General features: G+C 32.8%; 4 protein-coding genes across 4 annotated transcripts; 1 reads left to right on the plus strand and 3 right to left on the minus strand.

Annotated features, from left to right (window-relative positions):
* Positions 1 to 381: 381 nt before the first annotated feature.
* LOC110726192 (probable indole-3-pyruvate monooxygenase YUCCA10) lies at positions 382 to 2,799 on the minus strand. Its single transcript, XM_021905656.1, has 4 exons — positions 1,836 to 2,799; positions 1,498 to 1,731; positions 759 to 881; positions 382 to 564 (listed from the first exon to the last, which is right to left on the minus strand). The coding sequence occupies exons 1-4, from the start codon at positions 2,445 to 2,447 to the stop codon at positions 382 to 384; spliced, it is 1,152 nt and encodes a 383-aa protein (XP_021761348.1). The 5' UTR covers positions 2,448 to 2,799.
* Positions 2,800 to 8,638: 5,839 nt separating this feature from the next.
* Positions 8,639 to 10,521, minus strand: LOC110727830 (transcription termination factor MTERF8, chloroplastic-like). Its single transcript, XM_021907399.1, has 2 exons — positions 10,149 to 10,521; positions 8,639 to 10,025 (listed from the first exon to the last, which is right to left on the minus strand). Exons 1-2 carry the CDS (start codon positions 10,366 to 10,368, stop codon positions 8,722 to 8,724), a joined length of 1,524 nt encoding a protein of 507 aa, XP_021763091.1. The 5' UTR covers positions 10,369 to 10,521; the 3' UTR covers positions 8,639 to 8,721.
* Positions 10,522 to 11,114: 593 nt separating this feature from the next.
* Positions 11,115 to 15,530, minus strand: LOC110727839. The gene is made up of 3 exons (XM_021907412.1): positions 14,484 to 15,530; positions 11,675 to 11,751; positions 11,115 to 11,575 (listed from the first exon to the last, which is right to left on the minus strand). Exons 1-3 carry the CDS (start codon positions 15,249 to 15,251, stop codon positions 11,425 to 11,427), a joined length of 996 nt encoding a protein of 331 aa, XP_021763104.1. The 5' UTR covers positions 15,252 to 15,530; the 3' UTR covers positions 11,115 to 11,424.
* A 5,967-nt stretch (positions 15,531 to 21,497) lies between these two features.
* LOC110727846 lies at positions 21,498 to 25,093 on the plus strand. Its single transcript, XM_021907423.1, has 6 exons — positions 21,498 to 22,367; positions 22,611 to 22,776; positions 23,104 to 23,280; positions 23,371 to 23,454; positions 24,006 to 24,084; positions 24,333 to 25,093. Exons 1-6 carry the CDS (start codon positions 22,033 to 22,035, stop codon positions 24,773 to 24,775), a joined length of 1,284 nt encoding a protein of 427 aa, XP_021763115.1. The 5' UTR covers positions 21,498 to 22,032; the 3' UTR covers positions 24,776 to 25,093.
* Positions 25,094 to 25,408: the final 315 nt, after the last annotated feature.

Genomic DNA, 25,408 nt, shown 5'->3' on the forward strand with positions numbered 1-25,408 from the left:
TAGAATGAGGTCGTTGACGTTATATAACTACAAAGTACGGAGCATAATGCAAGCTTGTTAAGTAATGGCTAATAACTTGTGAATAGCAAAACATTGTTGCATTGCATTACAATTACAATCATTGTCAAGAAGGTGATATATTCTTTGGAGTTGATTAATTTTCTTGGATATAACTAACGAAAACATAATATAGATTTGCCCATATTATTATAGAGCATGATCGAAGAAGTTATACAAAGTCAACCCTATACAACATAACCTTAAGGGCAAAGGGGGAAAATTAACTTCTAGAAAAACTCAACACTAGCGACTAAGATAGACAAGTATGTGATAACTTAATTAATTCTAGTATTTATTCAAAAAACTTAATACTAATAGTGTTTAGGGGGCAATCATAGCTCTCACAACCATCTCAATATCATTGGTAATCACTATGGCATCCTTTGATGCACCTTGTATTCCCATTCTTGATAATCCAGCACAATACAACTTATTTTTTCCTTTCCAGTGATTGGGGAAACGATTCTTTGGAAATCCATTATTATTCAGTATATAATCATAATCCTACAAAAAAAAAAATACAATTTGATAAATTGTTTATGCCATAATAATATAATATACTTTGGATGAGCTTAGAATAAAATTTTCATAAATACAAATGAGAATATTTTTTAGAGGAAAATACAAATGATAATATTAAGAGAGCAAGATTAATTATAATTAAGGTCACATATATATAAGGTTAATATTGTGCATACCTTTAACCAATCACATGCTGTGCTTTTAAATCCAGTTGCAAATATTATTGCGTCAAAGGCTAATTCAACATCATCTTCAAATATGACTTTGGTCTTATTAATCCTCGAAATTCCTTGTAAAACCTATAAATTTTACAAATAAGAAAAGAATTAAAATACTCGTAATAAATTCACATAAAACATCAAATGCTATATATTATATGGCCACTTGGGTTTTTATGGAAAGATTTAATCTAGGGTATAAGCATGACGAAATTGGCTATGCAAAAGATACAACAATACAGTAGAATCTTTGTTATATAACTCCATTAAATAACTTTGGTAATGAAATGGGTAGAGTTTCGAAATATGGACATATTTACAGTACATATTAGGTGCATATTTGAATTGTCAATTATTTGTCCCCAAGTAACATCAGGGTGCAATTTTAGAAATAAGATTTTCTTTCCTCTTGTAAAATAAATTATACGGACTACAAGTAAATATGTATAATTTCCTTAACAAAAAAAAAAAAAACTGTGAGCAATAAACAATAAATATATACAAGCCAAGACATATATACAATACATAGGTGCATTTTTGAATTGTAAATTTGTCCCCAAGTTACAAAAATATTAAGGGTAAAATTTAAGAAATAAGATAGTCTTTCCTCTTGTAAAAATAAATTATACAAGTGAATATAAATCATTTCCTTAAAACACTATGAGTAATAGAAATTAATAAGAAGTAGGAAATTTACCTTAATGTCACCAGATTGAATTTTAGCAACAGTTCCCACGTCAAGAACTGGGCTCCTTCCTTTGGTTGCCTTCAGAAAAAAGGGACCTTCATTTGGTCGATGAATTTCATAATTGGACAAGTTTCCATACTTCAACTTGCTAGCAAAAGTGACTATAGCATCCACCGTTGATACGGGGATGTATTTTAGCAAATGCATTCCAACAAAGATCATTTCCCTTGCAACTACATGAACCTACATGTATTAACAAAGGATTAGCTTACTACTTCCTATATAACTACTCTTAATTTGTGTTATATATATAATGGATTCAATAGATAAGAATTAAGAAGTCTAACCGGATTTCTAATAACAATTGAAGTTTTGGCTCCTGAATTGCATAAATCATAACTTATTTCCATCCCAGAATTACCACATCCAACGACCAAAACATCCTTATCTTGAAACTCACGACCACACTTATATTCACTAGAGTGCATGACATCTCCCTTATAATCTTTCAATCCAGAGATATCAGGTATGTAACTCTTGCCATTTTCACCTGTTGCAACAACCAGAAAACTAGCGACAAAGACTTTAGTTGCCTTTACTAAGATATCCCTGGCTTTAACTAGCCACTTGCCCGTAGCTTCGTCAAATGATGCAGATTCAACTGAGTGATAGTAGCGCGGTCTAATATCGAAGTCTAAAACATAATCATCAATGTATTCAATGAAATCATCCTTGCCCATGTATTTATTAGCTTGTGGTGCATGAGGCTTAAAGGGTAATGAGCAAAATTCTTTTGCTAAATGAAGGTGGCATCGATCATATGCACGTTTCTTCCAAAGAGAAGCACAACAATCTTCTTTTTCAAGAAGAATGTATGGGATAGATTTTTTGGTTAAGCATGCAGCAATGCCAAGTCCTGCTGGTCCCGCCCCTACTACAAGGACTAATGTTTCTTCCATAAAAATTTGTTAGATTTCTCTTTTTTTTTTAAAAAAAAAAAAAAAAAAAAAAAAATAGAAGAGAGAAATTTTACAGAAATTGACTGAATTGAAAGATATGTCAATTGAAATTCAAATGAAGAAATTGGACTTTGAACTAGTTATTTCTTTGACTCGAGGATAAATTGATGATTATATAATGTATTTAGGATTAATACTCCAAGTTGTTTAGAATATATATATATAGGGGTTGTGTTGTAAGATTGTCCAAAACTTAAAGACAATCTTCTTATGGAATATGACAATTAATTTTGGTAAACTTAGTAATTTTTTATCTTAAATAATGATGAATTTGGTATGTTTTAGAGGGAGAGTACATTGGCATGTGGTGTTGTGTTGTGTTGTAAGATTGTCCAAAACTTAAAGACAATCTTCTTATGGAATATGACAATTAATTTTGGTAAACTTATTAATTTTTTATCTTAAATAATGATGAATTTGGTATGTTTTAGAGGGAGAGTACATTGGCATGTGGTGTTATTGATTATAAATAATAAAATTGGCAACCTAAGATTATGTCATATAACAGTATAACTTGCTAAGATGTGGGGGAAAAAAAAAAGAAAAAAGAAAACAAGTAATCATCTCCTATATTAAACATGAACAGAATTTTACATAAAAATTTATGGAGTAAAAATTAAAATTCGACACTTTAATTATCTAATTTGATTTATTTCCCTAACAGCTAACGTCCTTCTAAATATTATTACATAAATAAAAATCTCTAAATCTCTTACCTCTCATTTTCGTGTTGTAAAGTTCTAAGTTTAGGGCATGAATCAACCAAAGGACAAATATGCATCTTTATTTTAAATTTCTCTGTTAAATTTTTACTCCTTTCCATAATTTTTTACTTCAAATAATTTTGATGTTACAAAGGAAATTATAATATTATCCGTAGCCTTGAATATTGTTATTACTAATTAATGCATTGGCACAATAATTGCCTTGTGTTTCCATGTATAGAGGGGTCGTTGTATTTGAGAACTAGAATATTCACTCATATTGTACAACCAAGCCTTCTCAATCTTATGTATTTGGCATATAACCTTAAATTCATTGCATTATGTATTTGTGAACTGAATATTGTACAATAAATTAAAATTACCTATATATATGCCTTTATGTTAGCTTGATTTGAATTGATTGAGAAGCTAGGCTTCGTTATATACACAGAATTTTTGTTTGATACAAGGCTTACATCAAGGAATATCTTTGAATAATTTAATTATACAATATTCTAGATATACATACAAATATATTCACAATCAATTGGTCAATATTTTATCGAGTTAAGGTAACAATTAGGGACTAAACTTTTTATAATTTTCACCTTTTGGGACCTAAACTTTTTTCTTTCACCGTTTGGAACCTAGAAAAAAAATATTAGTCAGATAAATTAACTATGGTTAAGCGGTGGGGCCCATCAATTGTTTTAGTTTATAATTTATTTGTAAAAGAGACTAAAAAATTTTTTTTTTTTTTTTTTTTAACTCCCACTCTTCGTCATCAACCCACCCCCCCCCCCCAATTTGTTTGTTCTCCCTTTCAAAAAAATTGAAGCTTTGAAGACGATTTTGGTGTAAATTATTAGTGGCTTTTCAAGCATTTTAGCACAAGTATGTTGTCTATTTACTTCAAATTTTTTATTTTAGTACATAATTAAAATTCTATACGGCTCATTATAATGAGGTGCCAGGCCTCATTATAACCTCATAAACTTTTTTATTATTTTTTTTATGGGAACCTCATAAACTTTCTACGGCTCACTTAAATAAGTAGAAAAAATAAGTTCAAACATGCTCATTTCTTTTCCAATAATTCCAGAATCATTATTAGCTTATGTTACTACCAGTCTTACACTGCAAAAACATAGCATATACAAGCAAAGCTACGCACCTGACTGCCTATTGTTGCAATGGTGAGGAGCTGAGGATGCACTGTGAAATTCACAAATAATTACAAGCTTGTTACTACAGATTCTGAACTTTATCTTGTACTTGTAACCTTAATTCGGAAATAATTTCACCAGAGACGGGTGATAATCAATGGAGAAAATTAGACATTCTGCATTTATATAAGCTTGATTCATTAGGACCATGTATTGGATATTCTAGTTTTTCTAGTTATACAATAAGCTTTTTATTGATTATGTAAATGCAGAGTATCTAATTTTCTCTATTGATTATTGTCATTACTCTTTTGTGAACTAGAATATTGTATAACTAAAAATTACCTATATATAAATGCTTTTTTTTTTTTTTTTGAAACAATATATAAATGCATTTATGTAAGGTTGATTTGCATTGATACAAAATATTAGTTCATTTGATACAAAACTTGATTCTAGGAATATCTTTGAATATTCAATAATCTAATTATACAATATTTTAGACCTTTAAGTTAGGCAAGCTTATAATTATCTACAAAAATACTTACAAAATATATTCACATTCAATTAGTCAAAGATAGTATTCTATCACTGAATTAGATTTGACAATTTAAATTCAATTGTCATTAAAAAAAATGATGATTTAATATTTAAATTTAATTTTAAAACAAGATACAGATTATTATTTATTGATATTAAAATTTTTATCTAAATATCCAACAAATGAAAAACGTTAATTTTTTAATAACTTCTACTCGTATTATATAGTTGTAGAGTTTTTTTTTTTTTTTTTTAATTCCCCAACCTTTATCTACACTCCAAAACTCCAATCCTTAAAACCATAACTTCCACTTCTTCTCTCTTAATGATTGTCCTTTTTGGTTAAATTTCACGGAAATTAAGAAACTTAAATAAAAAGTATTCCCTCTGTTTTTAAATACTTGCTCCATTTTTATTTTTTGCACTATTCATTTATCCTAATTTGACTAAAGTTTGTGATTTATACATAAGAAAAAATATAGTCTTGTGAGTACTTGTTGGAATCGTCTCAAGGAATAGATTATTAGTTTTCAATTGTTAGAATTTATACTTATTGATAATTAAAGATATTATTCATCAAAGATTAGCATCGACATACGTGTCCAAGAGAAATGGAGCAGGTATTTAAAAACGGAGGGAGTAGTAAAAATACATTGGAAAAGTAAATTTACATGGGGTATGCAAAAAAGTAGAGAGAGAAAGTAATAAAATTATAGAAATGCAAAATAAAATTTAGATGGGGAAGCTAAATTTGCACAAATGTTGTTGCAAATTGGAGGGAATTTTTGGTAAAAAAACAAAAATCAATATTAATGCATGGTTGTTGGAAAAGACAAATAAGGTGAATATTTTGGGACTAAAATTTTACCAAAAGAGACAATTATTAAGGGACAAAGGAAGTACATATATTATAAAAATAAAAAAACAATACCAATTACTTTTTCTTAAAACCACCCATAACTTCTATTAAAAAAAAAATTAAAAATAAAATATAAAAAATAAAAAATAAATAAAAACCATAACTACCTATTACAATTATTCAAAGACTAATTTTCGTCGCAAGAAACATATATACTTCGTGCTCTAGCAGGATACGTTCTAAAGATGGCTCTTGTCGTGTTGGGTCGTGTCAGGCTCACGTGCTTTGGGATTAGTTAGGCCTGGCCCATGGCTAGGCCCACGAGCTTCGTGTCGTGTCGGGTCGTGCCGAAATTTTTAAAAGGTTAGCTCGTGTACGGCCTAGGCCCACGTGTCATCGTAACGGGCTTACGTGTCTAAGCAAAATTTCATTGATTTTAGTGTGCTTTGTCGTGTCAGACCTTATCGTACTTCTCCCAAATAAAGGCGGCCCACGGCCCAACACACATAGTAATGTGTCGTGCCGTGCCTATACCGTACCCGTGTCGTGTCGTGCCTTTTTCGTGCTGGGCCATGCCGGGTACCATCTTTAGTACGTTCTATACATAATAGAAATTAATTTTTCCTTTTATAAAAAATCCTCCATCGCATTTCTTTGAACTAATTTTCATAAAGGCATGCAAGAAATATTAATTAATTGTATTAAAAAAAAAAAACATGCAGAGTAAGAGATATTCATTATAATAAAATCATATATAGTGTAATAGTTAAATATTAAGAAGTATATCATAAAATAAGTTAAATAATTTTAAATAAACTAGCTATTCTAATTTATAGGAAAAAAAATTGACCAACGAATTAGAATAGCAAGGTATATAAAGGAGACATTTTTCGAAAAGTATTCGGCGCATCATATAAGCTTGGACTGATTTCAACTTATGAAAAAAAATTATATTTATATTTTATTTTAGATTAAAAAAATTCAATCTTCACGCAAGCAAAATTAACGAATATGATATTTGAGAGTTTATTTTCAAGTATAAAAAACAATGAATAGTGATTAGACTATTTAAAAAAAAAAAAAATATCTTTTCACATTTGAAATTTTTTTCCAAATATCTAACAAATGAGTAATATATTTACAATTACATTAAAAAAAAATATAAATTACACTATTCTAATAGGCATTAGTAATTTTATCTAATTATAATAGGATTTCTTTTTGTAAAAACAATTAAATAGTAAAATGAATAAAATAATTAAAAATAACTTAGAGTCTAATTATGAAAAATATATTTTTATGAAATTTATGTATTAAAAACCATACATCGAACGACTTTCATCTAGTTATTTTATATTTATACAAGTAAAATTTCTTCAAATGAAGATAACTAGGAAGATGAGCAAACAAAATACAATCACAGATGTCAGTCTTCGATAGACGGTTGATAACATTCGCCGAGCTAGTAAGGCATTTGCATGGTGTAGCATCCACAAAGTTCAGAGAGACCGTGTAGACAAGATGCACATCCTCGCAACTACGGCTAATAATAGTTTATCTTCTTTTAATAATGTTGTTTAGTTTGTATGTTTAAGCTTATCTCAAAATAAAATAAAATAAAATAAAATAAAATTGTGTATGCTATGGGCCCGACTGATTATTGTTGCAACGGTAAGGAGCTAAGGATGCGTGGTGAAATTCACAAATAATTACAAGATTGTTACTTCAGATTCTGAACTTTATCTGCTGTGTACACTTATAACCTTAATTCGGAAATAATTTCACCAGAGATGGGTGTTTCTTTCTTTCTCCTCGCGAAAACCCAGGATAGGGAGATAAAGTAGACCTTCATTAGATGTTCTGCATGGCTCTCTGAAGTATCTGCCCATCAGTTTGTGACAAACAACACTGCCTTACTGATCTATCTGCCCATATTCAAGGTAAATCGCTTGGATTTGAGAAACGAAGACTTTACAATTCTTATGTAGGCCAAATTGCCAAGAACATCTCAAAGTAGCATTTAGAATGGGAGAACGCACATTTGCCTTTAGAAGATGGTTTGGCAACCCCAATATCTCCACTCCAGAGTCCATATTAGTACAAAAAACCTGCATTCAGTTTAGATTGTACTTCTCTTGGAGACAGTTTTACAGGCGAATTTGCTACCAGTTTGATTAAGGTATATCATTACATTTGTAGTTGGTAATCCAACATGGAAGTGCAGTCAAGTAAATTGTTATTTTATGCAAGAAATGCTAATAGGAGGAATTAAAAGAGAATGCATTCATTATATTCCAGTAAAATACAATGATATGTTTCTTTCTTTCAATATACAAAGCCCAATGTTATACGAAATACATAAAGTAACAAGTACTCCATATCAGACCTCTCATCATGTACATGATTAAACCACGAAGTTAGAATCACCATTCACAAAGCTTGGAACGAACCATACAACATATTCAAATTTCTGAGTTCAGAGTTTTGACAAACTTTCCACACCTTGAGCGGCACATTCTGTATCGTCGAAGTCAAGGTTGTTACGAGAGTTACGACTGTTAGAGCTGCCTAAAAGCTTTAAGAATGGGGTTCTTGAACTGATACTAGTAGGCTACTAGGCTAACCATTTCCTCACTTCTATCCGACAAAGAATATACATAGGTCCAACTACAAATATTATTAAGGAATATACGTTTTTTATTATTGTACTAAATCTAAATAACTGCTCCGTAGTTGACAGTAATTAGAGAGTGGCTATGAATACATTGCATGTTTTATGGATTATTGTCATTTTAAAGAAGGTATGAGCTATATAAAAATGTTACTCGTATTTTTTAAGTGTTGAGTTGTACAATTTCCAAATGAACACAACGCATTAATAATCATTATTTCATCTAATAAAATGTCAAATTCTGAAACAACCAAGAATATGATGCATTTACCGTTTACTCTATCTCACCAGCGCCCTTTTCATCCAAATCGCAGCTAACTTGGACCAACTGCTTCTTTGTTTTGGAGAATGATTTACTGGAGACACTCAACAGCTTATTCAGAGACATATCGTTGCCTACAACCTTCTTCTTCAGTTCATACCGATGCTTGATCCTGTTATCAAGATTGTACCCCAAAAATGCAGGAAAAGACATGAGCTCTCCTATTTCTCGATCCATCTCTACGAGCAAGTAATCCATCTTCTTCTCTAAAGACTTTGGATTGTATTGCAGTATCTGAAAATGCTTTTTGCTCATTGCAACTATATCTTCAGAAGAAAAGCCGTAGCTCAAAAATAAATCAATGACTTCTTGCAAATTCTCTGAGCTTGTTCTTGTCACAGCCCCCATTGCCATAGCAAGATCTTTCGTCCTATGGCCATAACCAATCTTTACCAGCATTGCCAGCTTGTGAGAGAGGTTCTTCTCGAAAGAAAGGCCAAGAAACAAAGGCGCTTTAATCAGGAACCGATAAATCTCTCCTGAATCCAATCCACATTCCTTCAAAAGATCAATTCTGGGCTGCAATTTCCGCTGTTTGCTGGTACTCATCACATTCGGGAAAACAAGCACTATCTTAAAGATTTCTAGATCAGTTAGGCCAACATATGACCTGAAGAACTCCACATGACCTTGCAGATGCTCCACACTATAGGTTACAATAGCAGGCAGTCTATTCAGAACTTCACCTACGGCATCTGTATCTCCCCCACTAAGCCGTTGAAGGAACCCAATTCGCGGTACTAACTGAGTATCCAAATCATAGTTGAGTATTGCAGGGCGCTTAGCAATGATACTCACAGCATCAAATCGGCTCAAAAATGTCAACATTCTCTGAATCTCTTCACATGACTTCAAGCAAAAAGCCTTGCTAAGATTAACATTATTGAGAATATATGCAATCTTTTCCTGAGGAATACCATGTTGAAGCAGCAAATCAACCTTCTTATCAAATCCTGCAATAAACCTAGGCTCAACCCCAAGCAAAAGGCGCTCAATCTGAATACTTTCAATCTTATTTCCTAAACCATCATGAATAAATTCTATCAAAAAACCAACTTCTTCAGCAGTTAATACATCTGGGTGTTTGGAAATCAACTTAGACAATACAACTTCATTCACTCCAACTGATTGTAACCCACGAATACGACTGCGAATCAACTCAACTGGTACAACCTCCAAACCCGGGTTTCTCCCAATAATATCATTAGCTACTCTATCATCAATACCCAGAACTTGGAAAACTGAAAACAGATGTCCTAAAAACACAAAAAAAAAAAAAAAAAAAAAAAAAAAAAAAAAAAACATTATCACATGAAAAGCTGTTTCGCTATAACAATGCAGATAACATGTTTGATAAAAGGGCTAAGAGAAGTACATACCAATTTCAGTGAGATTAACACTTTGTCTACTGGATTTTCTTATAATAAACACATTTCTGGAATGTTGAATTGAAATTGGCAACAAGAAAGCTCGATTATCTCCACCAAAAAACCCAGAAAAACAAAGATGAGGAGAAGTATGAGTTGCGTAAAGAGGAAGTTGAGGAGAAAAGCTTAATAATTGAGGATAAAAAGAATATGATGACATCAAAGTAATCATCTTTCAACGTTCTTCTTTTGAGATGGTAAAATCTTGTGATTTGAATTTTTATGAGTATGAACCTATAATTGTGACTTTGAGACTTTGAGATGTACTTGGCGCCAATCTCTCTCTCCAATCTTTTCTTTTTCTCAAAAAGTGACTATAACTCTATGTGGAATATTCCGTCCACGTTGCAATATAACGGTTGCACTTTAAATTACGGCTTTACACTTACACTACTCGTACTAAAAACTCTACTCTAATAATTGTTTGTATTCATCTCAATAAATAATTTCAATACATACCAATATTAGTTTTCATGTTTGTATTCGTCTCAATAAATAATTTCAATACATTACCAATATTTTGAAATTGAGATCAAACTTTGGCGGTTAAATTTTCACCAACGAGTCTAACAAAATCTTCAAAATCGTAAAATACTTGTTCAATTTCAGATGATCGTCCTTATTTGACTATCTTGTTTTTCATAAAGCACATAGAGTGTAATTTTTAATTCAATAAGTCATTATTTTGCGTAAATTATATTCATAACAATCTAATTAATACCGTTGAAATTTGATTCGAATATTTAGAGAAAAGTGACAAATCACTATGTTAATCAAACGACAATACATCATAATCATATGACAATAGTTCAAATGAAGACAAGAACATTAGAAAAAACAACCAATAAAGTTGGCGAATGCTTCTTGTTCTCGTCCACCAAACATTAGGCCGTTTTGTTCACAATGGTATAGAAAATGTATCAAGACCAAAAAATGAGATCTGATATTAAATGATGGGTAAAAAATTTAGAGTAACATCAGTACAACAAAATTGCAGTACAATTTACATTCTACACACAAGAAGCACATAGATTGGGACTGGTAAGCCGAATACGACCACACAATCCATCTTTCAATTTGAGTTCGAGTGAGCAGCTGGTGTTGATATAACTCCAGGATTGGACGAATTCGTCCTCTACACTCTACATTACCTTGGATACGCATTATGCCAATTGGCATTGAATATAATTAGTTGATTATCGGTATGTATTCCATATTCCTTCAATGTTTATGTGATCTTCATCTGTTTAGGGCGCTTCTTTTGAAAGCATTTGCCTGCTGTTATGGCTGCATTAGTATTACTTGATGGAATCGACTTTAGGAGGATCACTGGTGAGTCTTCTTTTCTGGTTTTCTTGGGTGGTCTCGGGCAAGGGAACCTGAAGGATAAAGGTAATAGAGCATATGCTTAACTTTAGTGCTATGAAGTATAATTAGGAATTAGGATCACAAAATTTGTGTTGCTAAAACAAACTTGCCTCCTTTGAGATACTTTGCTAGGAAAATTTTCTCTCTCCTGTGTAGGTCTTCTTTCTTTGTCATTCTGGTGTTGTCCCTGCATGAAATAATAGAAACCACAGAGAGAAATGTTGTCATTTTTAAGGCGAAATAAGTAGCAACTACACAAAATAATACATTTTCGACAATATTCAGTAAAAACACCAGTGAAACACCCATTCGGTAATAATATCTTTACGCAACTAATCACTCCTCCATATTTAATTAATTAAGGATAAGCATAGTAATTTTATCAAACAACCTAGGAATACTCACTGGAGGCTGTTGCAGCCATTTTTGACCAAGGAAGGAAATTCAACAAGATGAAGTGTTTGTTACTGACTTACTGAGTTAATTCGCATAAAATAACAGTTCCTAGAAAAACATGCTGACCAAAAACACCTAAAATAAGAAACAAAAATCTCTAACCAAAGATTTTATGTAGAAGTGATAAGCAACAGCATCTAACACACTGACAAGACAGAAAGAAAAGAAAGTGCTGATGAACAACATAGATCTTGTTCATAAGTTGATCAGGAAAAAGAACAGAAAACAAGAGAAAAACACATTAGTGTGCATATGAATGAGCAACGCACTCGTGTTTGCATCGGAGTGAGATATACCACCAGTATGAATGGAAATGTAGAGCAATTATTTGTGAGGATCGGCATCATAGAATCAAACGCAAGATATACCAACTGGTTACAAATGATTGTTATTTGCCCCTCCGAATCCCCAAACAAACTGATTCAGGAAGGCCGCCCAGGCCAGCATGAAACTGTGAAAGCTACTCTTTAGTCTTCCAAAAATATTAGCAATACTATCATACATTTACAATGTGGTCAATGGGTCTCTTGTGTGATTAGAACTATCTAATAAACATTATTATAAGTGAATCTCAATATAAACATGGGGATCAAAAATGTGAGCAACAAGGAAATTACAGCAAATATTTGCTCATGATGGTTGCATTGGTGTCAAATCAAGTGCAGAAAGGGACCGTTAACTAAAGCTTATCCAATGCAACTAATTTAACAAAACCCAGAAATTAAAGCAGTGAAGACAACATTGTCATCAAACCTGATTGAAACTTCAACTATAAGCTAACCTTATGAAACTAAATCCCAAGAATTGAATCGGTTGTATTTTTTCTTTTCTATAGTACACTAAAATGGCTATGCTTCTAAGACTTCCAGCTTAGTTTCCAAAATAAACAGATTTCAAGCTGCCTAGATTTCTGCACAAGTTCAGGCATATTTTACAAAACCATGCCTTCATGCTAGTAGTGAATACTGCAAGCAAACATGCAGAAAAATCTATGCTCACCTGAAGCTAAAGCAGATTAATATTAGTACGAAAATGAAATTCTGAAACATTTGCTTGCATGACAATTAGTTTAAACAGAAAAGCCAGAAGAAATGGAACTAGAATACGGTTTTTCTTCGGCTAAAACATAATTTGTTTTCACATTACTCGATCTATTCCTTCTCACCTGTTTTCACAATTCATCATAAACTTAGAATAGGAAGACAAATCAGTCATCCTAGATTATTCACTATTGACTCCAAAACTGAACCACAGCCAAGAAGCAAATAATTCTTCAGAATTTTATGTCAAATTCACAACACTGTACTCATAAAATAGCTAGAAAAACTAGAGTGCTGCAGCTTATTCACTACAAATACATAAGTAACCTATCAAGACATAAATTTGAAGCATTCTCCTCATGTAACATACTAAATCAGCAACAACCCATATTACATTCAGAGCAACTTCTTCTACAGTGAGGAAATACAAAACACTTTTAGTGTATAAGCAACCCCCACTTGCCCTACAGCCATATCAGAAAATCAAGCGAACCCTAGAACACAACCACCAGACTACCAGAGTACCAAATCAACTTCCAAACAGTTAGCAACAATGCAGCAAATAGGAGCAAGAAATACAGAGTTTTCAGCAAGATCCTACAACGAAATTCAAAAGAGCGCGCCCTATCATAAAGTTCAGAGGTTACACATTTGGATTGGTGCTTAAAATTTCTAAAAACAAGCACGGGATGGCAAACCCAAGTCGTGAAAATGAATAGTACATGCCCCTAAAAATGTCAGCAAATAATGCTATGATGAGATTCTCTTAGGCTATCTGAAAATAAGTGCAGATCTTCATACTCTTAATAGAAAGGCCGGCACTCAACCACACATACAAACACCATATATAAGCACATTAATAAAGCACTGACAACTCCTTCAAAGCCAAAAGTAGTGGCAATCACAGAGTTGAAACAAAGCTGTCCACAAACATTTTTTGATCTAGACTTATCATATGTACATGATGCATAATTCCTAGATGATAGAAATTCAGAAACTAACCAATGTTATGTAAATTATAATACGTACTTGGTTCAAATCTACCACAAGCTGCTACTACAATGGATTTCATACACAAAAACCAGTCAACAAATAGCTTCAGAGTTCAGCGACAAGTTCAAACTCAATCATGAAAATCGAACCAAAAACTCGAAACAATTCACAATTCCTACCTAATTCCAAGCTTAAACCAAGATAAACAACAACCCCAATAATTTTCACATCATATTGAACATGAAATATTGAGATTCAAGCAAGAAAACACCATCAAAATCACCTAAAACAGAATAAAAACCCAAAAAAAAAAAACAACCCAATCATTATCATTATTCCATGTACAGCAAAACCCTTTTTTCAAGCTTGCAAGAAAATCAAACAAACCCATTAATTAATTTATTTTCAATATTACTATTAATTTTCTTACTTTATTTGGTTGCAACAATTTATCATCTTCCTTCATCACCACCTTGTTCTTCTTATTCAGCTGATCATCATCAAATTTATTATCATCCCCCAAATTATCAACCAACAAATTCCTCTTCTTCCCACCTGAAACCCTTGATTTAAATTTACACTTCTTATCTTTGATTTTCCATTCATCATTCTTCCTAAATACCCATTTATCCGATTTCCATTCATCAAAACTCGTATCAATAATTGTAACTTCACTTCTCGAATACGATTTCAAGTCAATTACTTCTTCTACAACATCATCATCAAATTTCACCTCATCAACCCTAACATTTATATTCCCACCATTATCATTCAAACTATTATCGCCGCTCGATACAAAGCCACCATTATCACTCTTCTCTCTCCTCAAATCATCAGACGAACTCGGTCCACTCGGCAACTCACTCTCCGAACTCGCCCCACAAAACCTAGGGTTTGCCTGCTTCCGAGAACTCTTCTTCGAGAAAGTTCTGGAAGCTTCTCCGCCCATATTAAATAACCCACATAAAACTCCGGCGAATTCTCCTGCGGAATCCGGCGGTTTCTCTCTCCTCGAACGAGCCGGAATCGGCGGCGCGTGTGAATGAGTCGAATCGGAGTGAGTTGCTGAATCGGCGGTTGGAGCTGAACCGGAGCTTGAGGATGAAAGAAACCGGTCTAGATCCGGTTCTTTTCCGGTCGGAAAACCTCTCGATGACCGGAGCCGGTCTAACCAGTTTGAGCTTGACGTTGAAATCATGTCTTTGAATTTTTATTACAGAATTAAAAAATAATTAAATTAAAAAAAAAAAATTGAATTTTTGATGGATTTTTTTTTTCTGGGGATTTTTTCTCTCTCTCCTTTGGTTTTCAGAGTTTCAGGTGAAACATCAGAGTGTTTCAGACATGAAAGTAAAACACAAATTTACTCCACTACACTGGCATAAAACACTTCAATATTTTTTTCGTTTTGTAATTTAATCAATATAATAATTATATAGTAAAAACGAAATCAGGAGTGACCCATGTGTTGAAAAATGAAAATTTTCCCTTTAATTTTTTTTTTTTTTTTTTTTTTTTTTTTTTTTTTTTTGCCAAATCTGATCTTCACTATTTTTTTCGTAACTAAAATATTTTCCTTACATTTTGACAATTATATTGGCTTCCATATACACTCAAAAGAATAATTTGATTCCTACATAAAGAAAAATAATGATGTGTTATATTTTCTATGTATAATATATATTCATATTACAATTAGGTGTTTAAAAATAAATGAACATGCAACGTATTTAGAATAATATTATTAACCAAGATTTCTTTATAATAATCTTTCTATTTTTAAATAGCTCCAACTTCATTATTTGGGTAATAAATTGTATTTCAATAAATAAAAGAAAAATCATTTTGGTAATATATAATTCATATACTTTATTTTTCCATTCTTAAAAAGCATATCAATAATAGCATGCGTCCGTAGAAGAAAAAAAAAAGTAAGTAGTATATACTCCGTATATGTCAAAATTTGGAGCAAAAATTTCCCACCATTATATTTTCAAAAATTGTAAAAAAAAAAATGTTCTTTACTAATCAATTAAATATTGTGTCCGTCAAAATGTGTGAACAAAATAAGGATGGAGGTATATATGTATATCGCATGAGTATTAACCTAATTTTTTTATTTATTAAACACAACTCTGTAGCTCTTAAATTTCTTTTATTTTTTCATAATGTCGACCTAATACAATAGTTACCCTTAATGTCATTATTTGGATAAATTATTATTGAATTAATATTATAATTCATAACAATATTAGTTAAAACCATGTGTTGCTTGGGACTTAAACTAGTTTTGCTTAAAAGAAAATATCTTTTGAGATTTGGGCCTCTTTGGTATTCATAGGATGACGCGTGATGCCCAATTATTGTCCATTGGATTTTTGGCCCAATTATATGTTATAGACTTATAGAGTATGTTTATGTTGGATGAAAAAAACGTTCTACTCCCGTACTAAATTTTTTAAGTTTTGATTTGATATAATTCCCTTTTGTTTTAAAAATTGCTATACTTGTCATTTGAAATCATGAAATGAAATAATTAAGTGAGATTAATCTATCATGATCTCACGTGACTATATTAGTACTTATTGATTCTTAATTATATTCATCAAATCTGAATAGTGCATAAGTCAAAGTAAAGGTGGTCAACCGTGATAACTAGGTCGGATTAGGTGGTTCTTGGGTTAGATTGAGGTGACACAAGACTAGCAATAAGGGACGGGGTGGGCTGAGTCTCGGGATAGGTTGAAAAGGGTAAACTAGGTAAGGGTGGGTTTGTGGGTTGTAAGTTAAGTTGGTCTGGTAAGTTAAGTAGGGTAGTGGATTTAAAGGGAGACGAGAAACGTTTATCAAGAGGCAATTCAGTAAATATTTTGCCTTGAATATTGTGCTACAAATTATAAAATAATATATTTTTCTTTTGTTAGCTGTCGCTAAGAACTTGCATTTAACGTCTAATAATTCACTTTTAACTTCTCCTTCCAAATAGAAGAGAGACAAAGAGAAGATCGCCTTCATATTATAACAATGGAGGAATCAAGCCTAAAAGAACTGCTTATCTATCTATGTCCTCCATTGAAGTTGATTTTGACTCAACCATATATTTGGCGGCGAAAATGAAAATCCTAAGAGAAAATGGTGAAATAAATAGCATGGTTGATCCTAAAGGGTAAGGTTTATTGTCCTGCAACATTGAAAATACTTGTGAGTATGTTTATGTTTCCATTTCTCCATTAAAGTTGATAAAGAAGATGAAAGAACGACTTTCATTAGTAAAATTAAAATTGATACTGTAAAGTAGCTTATCAACTTCTTAGATCCTCCCTCTTACCACCTTCTTAGATTCTGCCAAGTTTCTACAAATTAAGAACGATATGATACTAACAATGAATAAAGGAATCTACCTACGAGAAAGAGGGAGAAAATAGGCTTTAACGTCAGTTAATGTCTCATTATATTATATGGAAGGGAGTAAGTTTACTAAATAACTCCAAACACCTTACTTGAAAGTACACTATTACCCTATAATAAACATAATAGGTTTGAATTTTCTTGTGAGTTAATTGCTTATGAGTTATGATGAACATAATTAGGTAACCATAAATCCATAATATCCAATTCAGTATTTCAAAATAGTTATAATTTGAAATTCAGTGAGTTAGTGGCATGGCCCAACCACCACTTATTTTCTCTTCCACAACATCAAGCAGAGGTATTACTAAAATGTTTTTCTTATATCGTAAGCGTACAGTGTGTTGTTAGCATAAGCATAGAAAGCATTGATCGATTTGATATGAACTTACCATCCTTTGTCATAAGTTAAAATTAATTTTTTCAACTTTCAATGTACTTTTCATCATAAAAAGTACTATGTGTATGATTATCACTCTACTCGCACAAAATTATATATTTTAAAATTACATCTCTCACCCTCAATAATTAGTTACCTCTGCTAATTATACGAGTAGATTATTTTTAGTATCATAAAATTACTTTCATCTCAATCTTGTAATTTTCTTTAAACTTTATACTCCCTAGATACTGTACTACGAAATACTCTCATTATAATTAACCAAAAACAAAGGAAGTCGTCGATTATCTTTCTTATTAGTGATTGCTTCTTAACATTTTTATATTTTTAATTAAGTGGTCGCAATTATTTCTTTGTGTCTTGCACTCTTACCAGTTACCACAAACTCCATTTGAATCATGAGTTACTATAAAAAGTTAGATTATTTTCTAAAAAAAAAAATAAAGTTTAGATTATGACATAAGTCAGTAGTGCTTACGCGTAGTTACGCCTTATGAACTTTACGAGTGATAAAAGTACAATTGCGGCGTAAAAAACGTGGAATGTGTTTTCCGTAGTGTTTTATCTAATGGAGCATGATGTTTGCTCAAGGCTATAAAATTGAATCTATCATGAATTTCAATTCCACTCACATGAGATGTGTAATTTTTAACAGAGGTGATCAACTATTGCCCCACGTGCTAGTTTAGTCCAATTCAATTCGAAAATTAGATGGGTTTGGACAAGCTTAAACACACAATTTTAGTTAAAAATTCAAACACGATCCGAAAAAACCCTGTTTTGGGATTTTTTGAGATTCCCTTGTGATACAGATCTTCAATGTCACTCGGACAGCCAGAGACACCTGTAAAATAATGAATATTCCATCGCCTCCGATGATTAAGTTAGTAACCGGAAAACGGAGGGTTTTAGAAAGAAAAAAGTAGGGTGAAGTTAGAGCAATCAACAATTAATAATGCCTTGAATGCAATGTCTCTATCCACCTTCCTATCATAAATTATTGGAGTATTTATAGGGGCGGGAATGTGTGCCCTCCTAGGGTTTTGCACCTTAGAATGGAGGACATTGATTGACTGTGCAATTAGCCTAGGACATGTGTCCTTTGGGGGCACCGTTTTGGTGCCTCTCTCGGTAATTGGGTTTTGATATGATGGTTGCCTTTTACCCTGCTGAAGTGTCTTATATTTGCCACGTTTCATCTTCCTATTGGGGCACATGTCGCCCATTTATTGGGCCACGTGTCACCATAAAATTGGACCACGTGGCGGAGTATTTTTACCCTCAACAAACTCGACAAACCTGCTTAGGCCCAAAAAGCCCACCACTTTTGGGCAGGTTTGGCCACGAGTTAAGATGTTAATTGGCTCGACCCGATTTTTTGATCATCTCTAATTTTTAGTGTATTTCACTGAGGCATATATAAAACACATAAATACATACACCTTAGTATAAGTATTTCCGTCCCCTCGTAAGGAAGACTTTCTAATGTTATTTTTCTTACCCAAAAACACCTTAATACATGTTTTTTTTTTTATATATTTTATTTTAAGCTCTTTCTCTAATATCTTCTTAGAAGTGTTAAGTGTATATAAATACATGTGTGCATCATATTTATATACACGAACAAGAGGTTTAAAAGGAATTTGACTACTCATACTATTAAATTACTAAATGGTGACTTACATATAAAGTAAACTTATACAAATATATCGTGTATTATAGGTATACGTTGTATTTATATACACTAACAGGAGCTTTAAAGAGAGACTGGACTGAAATATATACTAATAATACTACGTATTAAAAGGTGGCTTGTGTCTAAGGTAAACTTATATATCTTACTCTTTAGATTAGTCTAAACTATATTTTATTAGTTTCAAGCTAAGAATCCAAGATACTAAATGTTGCTACATCCAGTTTGAACTTGAATAACTCGCTTACTATCAAGCATTCTTTTTTTGTAAAGAAGCACCTTAATTATTTCTAATGACGTAGCTTACTTTAGCTCTTTTGTAATTACATTGGAAAACTTATCAATTCATTATAGATCAAATTTTAGGGAATAAATTTTCTAATAATAATAATAATAATAATAATAATAATAATTTTCTCTATCTCGACGCCGTGCTCTGCTTGTTCTCGGGTTTTTACTGGGGATATTTTCAGTGATCACGCGGTGTCGTGTGCTGGTATTGTGGGTATTGAACATCAGCTTAATGTTGTCCGGGATACCCTTGTTGATACCTACTACAGATCTGGGATTTCAGCAAGAAAGGAGGTTGACATAGGGTTGTCTGGAGGGAATGACGGGACCCTCAGACCTGCTGATGTGTTGCTTTATTCCTGGGATCGTGGTCGCGATGTTTGTGTGTACGACTTAACAGAGTCTTCTCTTTTGACACAGACAGGGCTATCTGACTTTGTTCCTGGACGGGTTGTGGCTGATGCGGCTCATCGGAAGCGGGTGAAGTATGAAGCTAGTTGTCAGCTGATTGGATATGGTTTCATTCCCTTCTTCTTTTCTTCACTTGGGGAATTAGAGAAGGAGGCTGTTGCGTTGCTGAAGCGGGTTCAAAGGTTCTCGACGACGCAAGACATTGGGGCTCGTGCTGCAGCTTATATCTTCATTAGGGTAGACTTTGCTATAGCTAGAGGAGTGGGGGTTCATATTGTATCTCGGCTTCTGATCCCACTAATTTATTGTAGGTTGTATGACTTTGTTTTTGAGATAATAATAATAATAATAATAATTTATAATAATGTCAACATGAACTCAAAATAAGCTATTGTGAAATTGATATAAGACATGTTCGTACTTTATACAAGATTTAACATATATAATTATTTTGAAAAAGTGTGAAAAAAGGAAGGAAATTATCCAAGATCGATCTTGAGGTGGAAGTGCGTAAGGAGCAAAGAATTAGTCTTCCCCCTTAAATCTCATGACTACATCTCACCAGGCCACTTGATGACGAGTTTATGTACTTCAAAAACTTTTGTAATACATCTAATTGTTAAATCATTAATTCAAATAACTTATCAAAACAAGATCATTTGCAATTGTAACAACTAAACATTGTAAACATCAATCCATGAACGATTCAACTTACCTCTCCTGAATACAAGCTTTAATTTAATTTGACTTAATCCTTGATCTTAGTAAACATATTCAACTCAAATAAAGGATATCATACTACTAGTAAAAATTTTCAATTTTGACCAAATGATTTTGACCGCCAATCTCAACACAACCTCATTGAATTCAATCCAACACCAACCCCCCTTGAAAATAAGCAATTCATCACCACCTAAAAAAATTGCTTTAATATTTAAAACTTCAAAAGTATGATGAAATCATGATTTGGTTTCCCAATCATAGTACACCCACCTAAAATAAAAATCATGTTTATAGGTTATGAAAAATAGAGTAATCTTACACGGCCGTCCAAATTAGTCAAAATAAACGTGAAAAATTAAATAAAAGTCTCCCAATTCTCATTTCTCAACCGTGTCATATTTACACGGCCTCTCTTTCTCTCTCTTTCCTCTAATCTCTATATAGTCTATCTTGTGATTGAACACTACAACCTTCACAAAATTCTGTTTTTTAGCAAGTTTTTACTTTTTTTGTTTGGTCCCCTTTAAATTTTTTATTTTTTTGGTGGATCTGTATTCTTCACAAAAAATTAAATAAAATCTTCCAATTCCACTTTGCCAGATTCTTTATTATGAACGGTTGTACTTAAAATAAATAAAATATAATTAATTAAATAAATAAATACAATAAATAAGGGGTGATTTCTTCTGGTTCATCTTGTTTTGGGAAAGAGGACTTCTGACCCTCAGACGCCTCATCCACTGTGGCATCCTTATCCCTCTATTTTCTTCATTTTTCTCTCTCTTTAATTTCTCAATTACAAATTACTTCTATTTTTATCCCTATTTATTTCCCCCCATTTTCTTCATTTTTTTCTCTTGCTTTCTTTCTCTCAATTTTGGGGGGGGGGAAAGTTCTTGGTTTTCATTTCTGGGTTTCAAGCCAATATCTTGAATCCCATGTAAAAAAACCCCAAATTTTCTAATTTGGGGGGAGATTAATTGGTTAAAGTTGTAATCTTTTGTGCGAATAAGTTTCTGGGTTTTGCTCAATTTGTTCATATTTGGGGTTGAAATGGGATTAACTGAAGCATTTCCAATTGGAGGAGGAATTTTTATTGAAATTATGCTAATTATTACTCCAATTTGGACTGCCTTTGTTCTTGGTCTTGTAATTGGATGGACATGGCGGCCAAAGTGGTGGGAGAATTTGGATAAGAACTTGTTTGATTCATTCCTATCAAAAATTGCGGATTTTCCAGCTCCTCCTTATTCTCCTATTCAGAACTTCACTCCTTTTAACTTGAACTTTTCAAGCTTAAAGGGGCAATCAGCTGGAAATGAAATTATTAGTGCAAATAATGAAACATTATCTTTGCAACCCAGATTTGATGTCTCCAGTAGTAGCAGGTAATTTCAATCTCTGGGATTTTTTTGGTTTAATTTTTTGTTTGGAATTTGTGTATGATTTATGGGTTTTTGTAGCCTGAACTTCATTTTATAGTTGCATGATCTCGTTTAAAGTTGTGCATGTTATATATGTAAGAATTCCATATGTTGAGTATGTTAAGTTGTGTTATTGGGTATTATAATATATATTGGATTTTTGGAAGTGATCAAGTGAATTATAATGATGGGGTTTTGGTTGTGTAGTTCATCAAAGCTTAAGAAAGGTGAAGAGAATGGTGTTGTGAACGAAGGTGATATGGTACATCTTTTTAAGCTTGTTGAGGAGAAAGATGGAGGTCCTTCTTGGATACCAATGATGGACCGTTCAACCCCAACCATGAGATATCGAGCTTGGCGGCGAGACCCTGAGGTAATTTACCTTATAATCTAGGGATTTCTTGCTTGTTAGTAGCTTAATTACAATGATTAATGGCATATGAAGTTAATTGTTTGTAGGCCGCCTTTAAGAAGATCATTGTTTGATTGTCTTAGCTTTGTAGTTGTTTGGAATGGTTGATTATGAGCTACTTATGCATGTGAAGTTTGAAGCCATTACAAAAAATGTGAAGGAAATTAAGTGCATGTGATTTTGAAGCCATAACATAAATACATAGGAAATTAGTAGTGTATGTGATGGATGGAGTTTTTAAATTTGACTATAAACTTATTGTGAAATTCATGTGTATACTTTTGTTAGGCCGGTCCTCCTCAATACCGTAGTAGTACAATCTTTGAAGATGCTACGCCTGAGATGGTGAGAGACTTCTTTTGGGATGATGACTTTCGACCTAAGTGGGACACCATGCTCATAGATTCTAAAATCCTTGAAGAGTCTCAAAGCACAGGAACTATGATTGTACAGTGGGTTCGCAAGGTAAGAAAGTTTTTCTATGGATCGTTGTAGTGGAATGGTGGATTGATTTATCTGTGGCATGTAATTAACCTTTGTTGGTTGTGTGTGCAGTTTCCATTCTTCTGCAGTGACCGAGAGTACATAATTGGCCGTAGGATATGGGAGTCTGGAAGAACATATTACTGCGTGACAAAGGTACATGCTACTTCGTGTAATTTTAATCATGAATCTAATAATTTTGATGGTCTTGAATCAATAGTTTTATCTCCAAATAGGATTTTAACTGAAGCGTGTTTGAATTATCAACTTTCAATTGATCCTAATTCATTGTATAAAGATCAAATGTTATTTCACAATAAATAACAACATACAATTTAATGAGTCATGTTCATTTAGTTGATCATAGACTTCATAGTCCAAAAGCCAAAGAACAGTACGCTATTGTGATTAATCCCTCTTACTCTCATTTCCCTTTCCTTCTTGGGAGGAGACTAATAAAATGGAAGTAGAGAAAGGACAATGTGGGCTGCCTTTGTTGAGCTCATTAAGTCTAAAAGTGGCATTTAATTAAGCGGAAAAGGACTTTGCATCATTGTGATTAAAGCTCTTGCTATTGAAGTGCATTTCATTTTCTATACAAGCTACACAAACACCACCTTTTTCATATTGTAATTTACTTTGTATTTTCACATGCTCAACATTTGAAGCTCTCTACTAATGTTTTTTGTTTCCATTTTTCTCATTAGGGAGTACCCAATACTGTACCACGTAAAGACAAGCCAAGACGTGTGGATCTGTATTATTCAAGTTGGTGTATTCGCCCAGGTAGGTTTTATGTTTCCTATTTAAAATTTTCCATTGAGTAGTGATTATGAGCTACAGACTTACATCCATTTAATTCAGTCCTAAATGCAAATATGGCAATAACTTGCCAACTTTATTACATACTCCGTATATTAGACTAGTAGAAAAGATGAACCTTAATTACTCCATATCTTGTATTTTGTACTTTCTGCTTAGTCTTTTTGTGAATGGTAAGGGTTCTGATTGTCTTTATGGAATTGTTTAAACAGTGGAATCTAGTAAAGGAACTGGACAGATGACAGCGTGTGAAGTGCTTCTGTTTCATCACGAAGACATGGGCATTCCATGGGAAATAGCTAAACTTGGTGTACGACAAGGGATGTGGGGAGCTGTTAAGAAAATCGACCCTGGTCTACGAGTTTACCAGAAAGCAAGAGCTGCTGGCGGGCCCCTCTCTTCCTCTGCCTCCATGGCCCATATCACCACTAAAGTAAACCCAAATTATTTGAATTCTTTGTTGAGTGGTGATGATCAGTCAGTGACGACTGAAGTAGCTCCTCCTGAGGAAAAACAACGAGGGATGAACGTACCAAAACTCCTCGTTTTTAGCGGGGCAGTTGCTCTTGCATGCAGTCTTGACCGAGGGCTTCTAACAAAGGCTGTTATCTTTGGTGTCGCAAGAAAACTCGGAAGAATAGGAGGTAAATTATAACCGGAGGTGCTCTAATTATAACGAGGTAGTATTGACATTCCTGCATCATGTGATCGTATTATTCCTGTGCAGGAAGACAATCCCAAACACCCCCCCCCCCCAAATAATTGAAAAATATAAAAGAAAAATCAAAATCCAGGAACAAAAGCTTCGTAAGGCGATATCCTAGGGAGTTTTGCATGTTGTAGACAGTAGCATGAAGCTACAGAAGCTGTACTTGAAGAAATTAGTAGATCATAAATTTGTATATCAGCAGAAACTGGTTCTCTTTTTTCTTCAATTTATTGCTGCTAGCTGAGTAGCCATTTCTTATTATTATGATCTTGCTAAGCAAATATTCATTCTGTCCATATATTTTCCCTTATTTTTCACCTATATCATCAAATTTGTTTTGTTCTGTGTCAACTTGATTTCTCTGAATTCTGTTTGTTCTGATACTGATTGGTAAAGTTGTCTATGGTGTACTTGGTTGTTATACCTTTGGATTTATTAGCAATTTCCCACTTCTGTTTGTTTGATACCACATAAATTTTAGGGAGAGATTGAGATTGAGATTGATGGATTAGCTATGATTTTGGCCTCTAGAAAAGTCATACACAGTAACACAGTATTATCTAAATGTAGGGTTGTTAA

This window comes from Chenopodium quinoa, unplaced genomic scaffold, assembly GCF_001683475.1.
Source record: "Chenopodium quinoa cultivar QQ74 unplaced genomic scaffold, ASM168347v1, whole genome shotgun sequence".
Classification (NCBI taxonomy): Eukaryota; Viridiplantae; Streptophyta; class Magnoliopsida; order Caryophyllales; family Amaranthaceae; genus Chenopodium; species Chenopodium quinoa.

What these genes read in the sequence shown, in the direction of transcription:
- LOC110726192 (XM_021905656.1), bottom strand. Translation starts at nt 2,447, where the DNA reads ATGGAAGAAACATTAGTCCTTGTAGTAGGGGCGGGACCAGCAGGACTT. An exon ending in CAATTGTTATTAGAAATCCG is followed by an intron (nt 1,732 to 1,835) that starts GTTAGACTTCTT and finishes TAATACATGTAG; the next exon opens with GTTCATGTAGTTGCAAGGGA. An exon ending in CAGCATGTGATTGGTTAAAG is followed by an intron (nt 565 to 758) that starts GTATGCACAATA and finishes TTTTTTTTGTAG; the next exon opens with GATTATGATTATATACTGAA.
- LOC110727830 (XM_021907399.1), bottom strand. Translation starts at nt 10,368, where the DNA reads ATGATTACTTTGATGTCATCATATTCTTTTTATCCTCAATTATTAAGC. An exon ending in TGTTAATCTCACTGAAATTG is followed by an intron (nt 10,026 to 10,148) that starts GTATGTACTTCT and finishes TTGTGTTTTTAG; the next exon opens with GACATCTGTTTTCAGTTTTC.
- LOC110727839 (XM_021907412.1), bottom strand. Translation starts at nt 15,251, where the DNA reads ATGATTTCAACGTCAAGCTCAAACTGGTTAGACCGGCTCCGGTCATCG. An exon ending in AATTGTTGCAACCAAATAAA is followed by an intron (nt 11,752 to 14,483) that starts GTAAGAAAATTA and finishes TATTTCATGCAG; the next exon opens with GGACAACACCAGAATGACAA. An exon ending in AGCAAAGTATCTCAAAGGAG is followed by an intron (nt 11,576 to 11,674) that starts GCAAGTTTGTTT and finishes TTTATCCTTCAG; the next exon opens with GTTCCCTTGCCCGAGACCAC.
- LOC110727846 (XM_021907423.1), top strand. Translation starts at nt 22,033, where the DNA reads ATGGGATTAACTGAAGCATTTCCAATTGGAGGAGGAATTTTTATTGAA. An exon ending in CTTGGCGGCGAGACCCTGAG is followed by an intron (nt 22,777 to 23,103) that starts GTAATTTACCTT and finishes TACTTTTGTTAG; the next exon opens with GCCGGTCCTCCTCAATACCG. An exon ending in CATATTACTGCGTGACAAAG is followed by an intron (nt 23,455 to 24,005) that starts GTACATGCTACT and finishes TTTTCTCATTAG; the next exon opens with GGAGTACCCAATACTGTACC.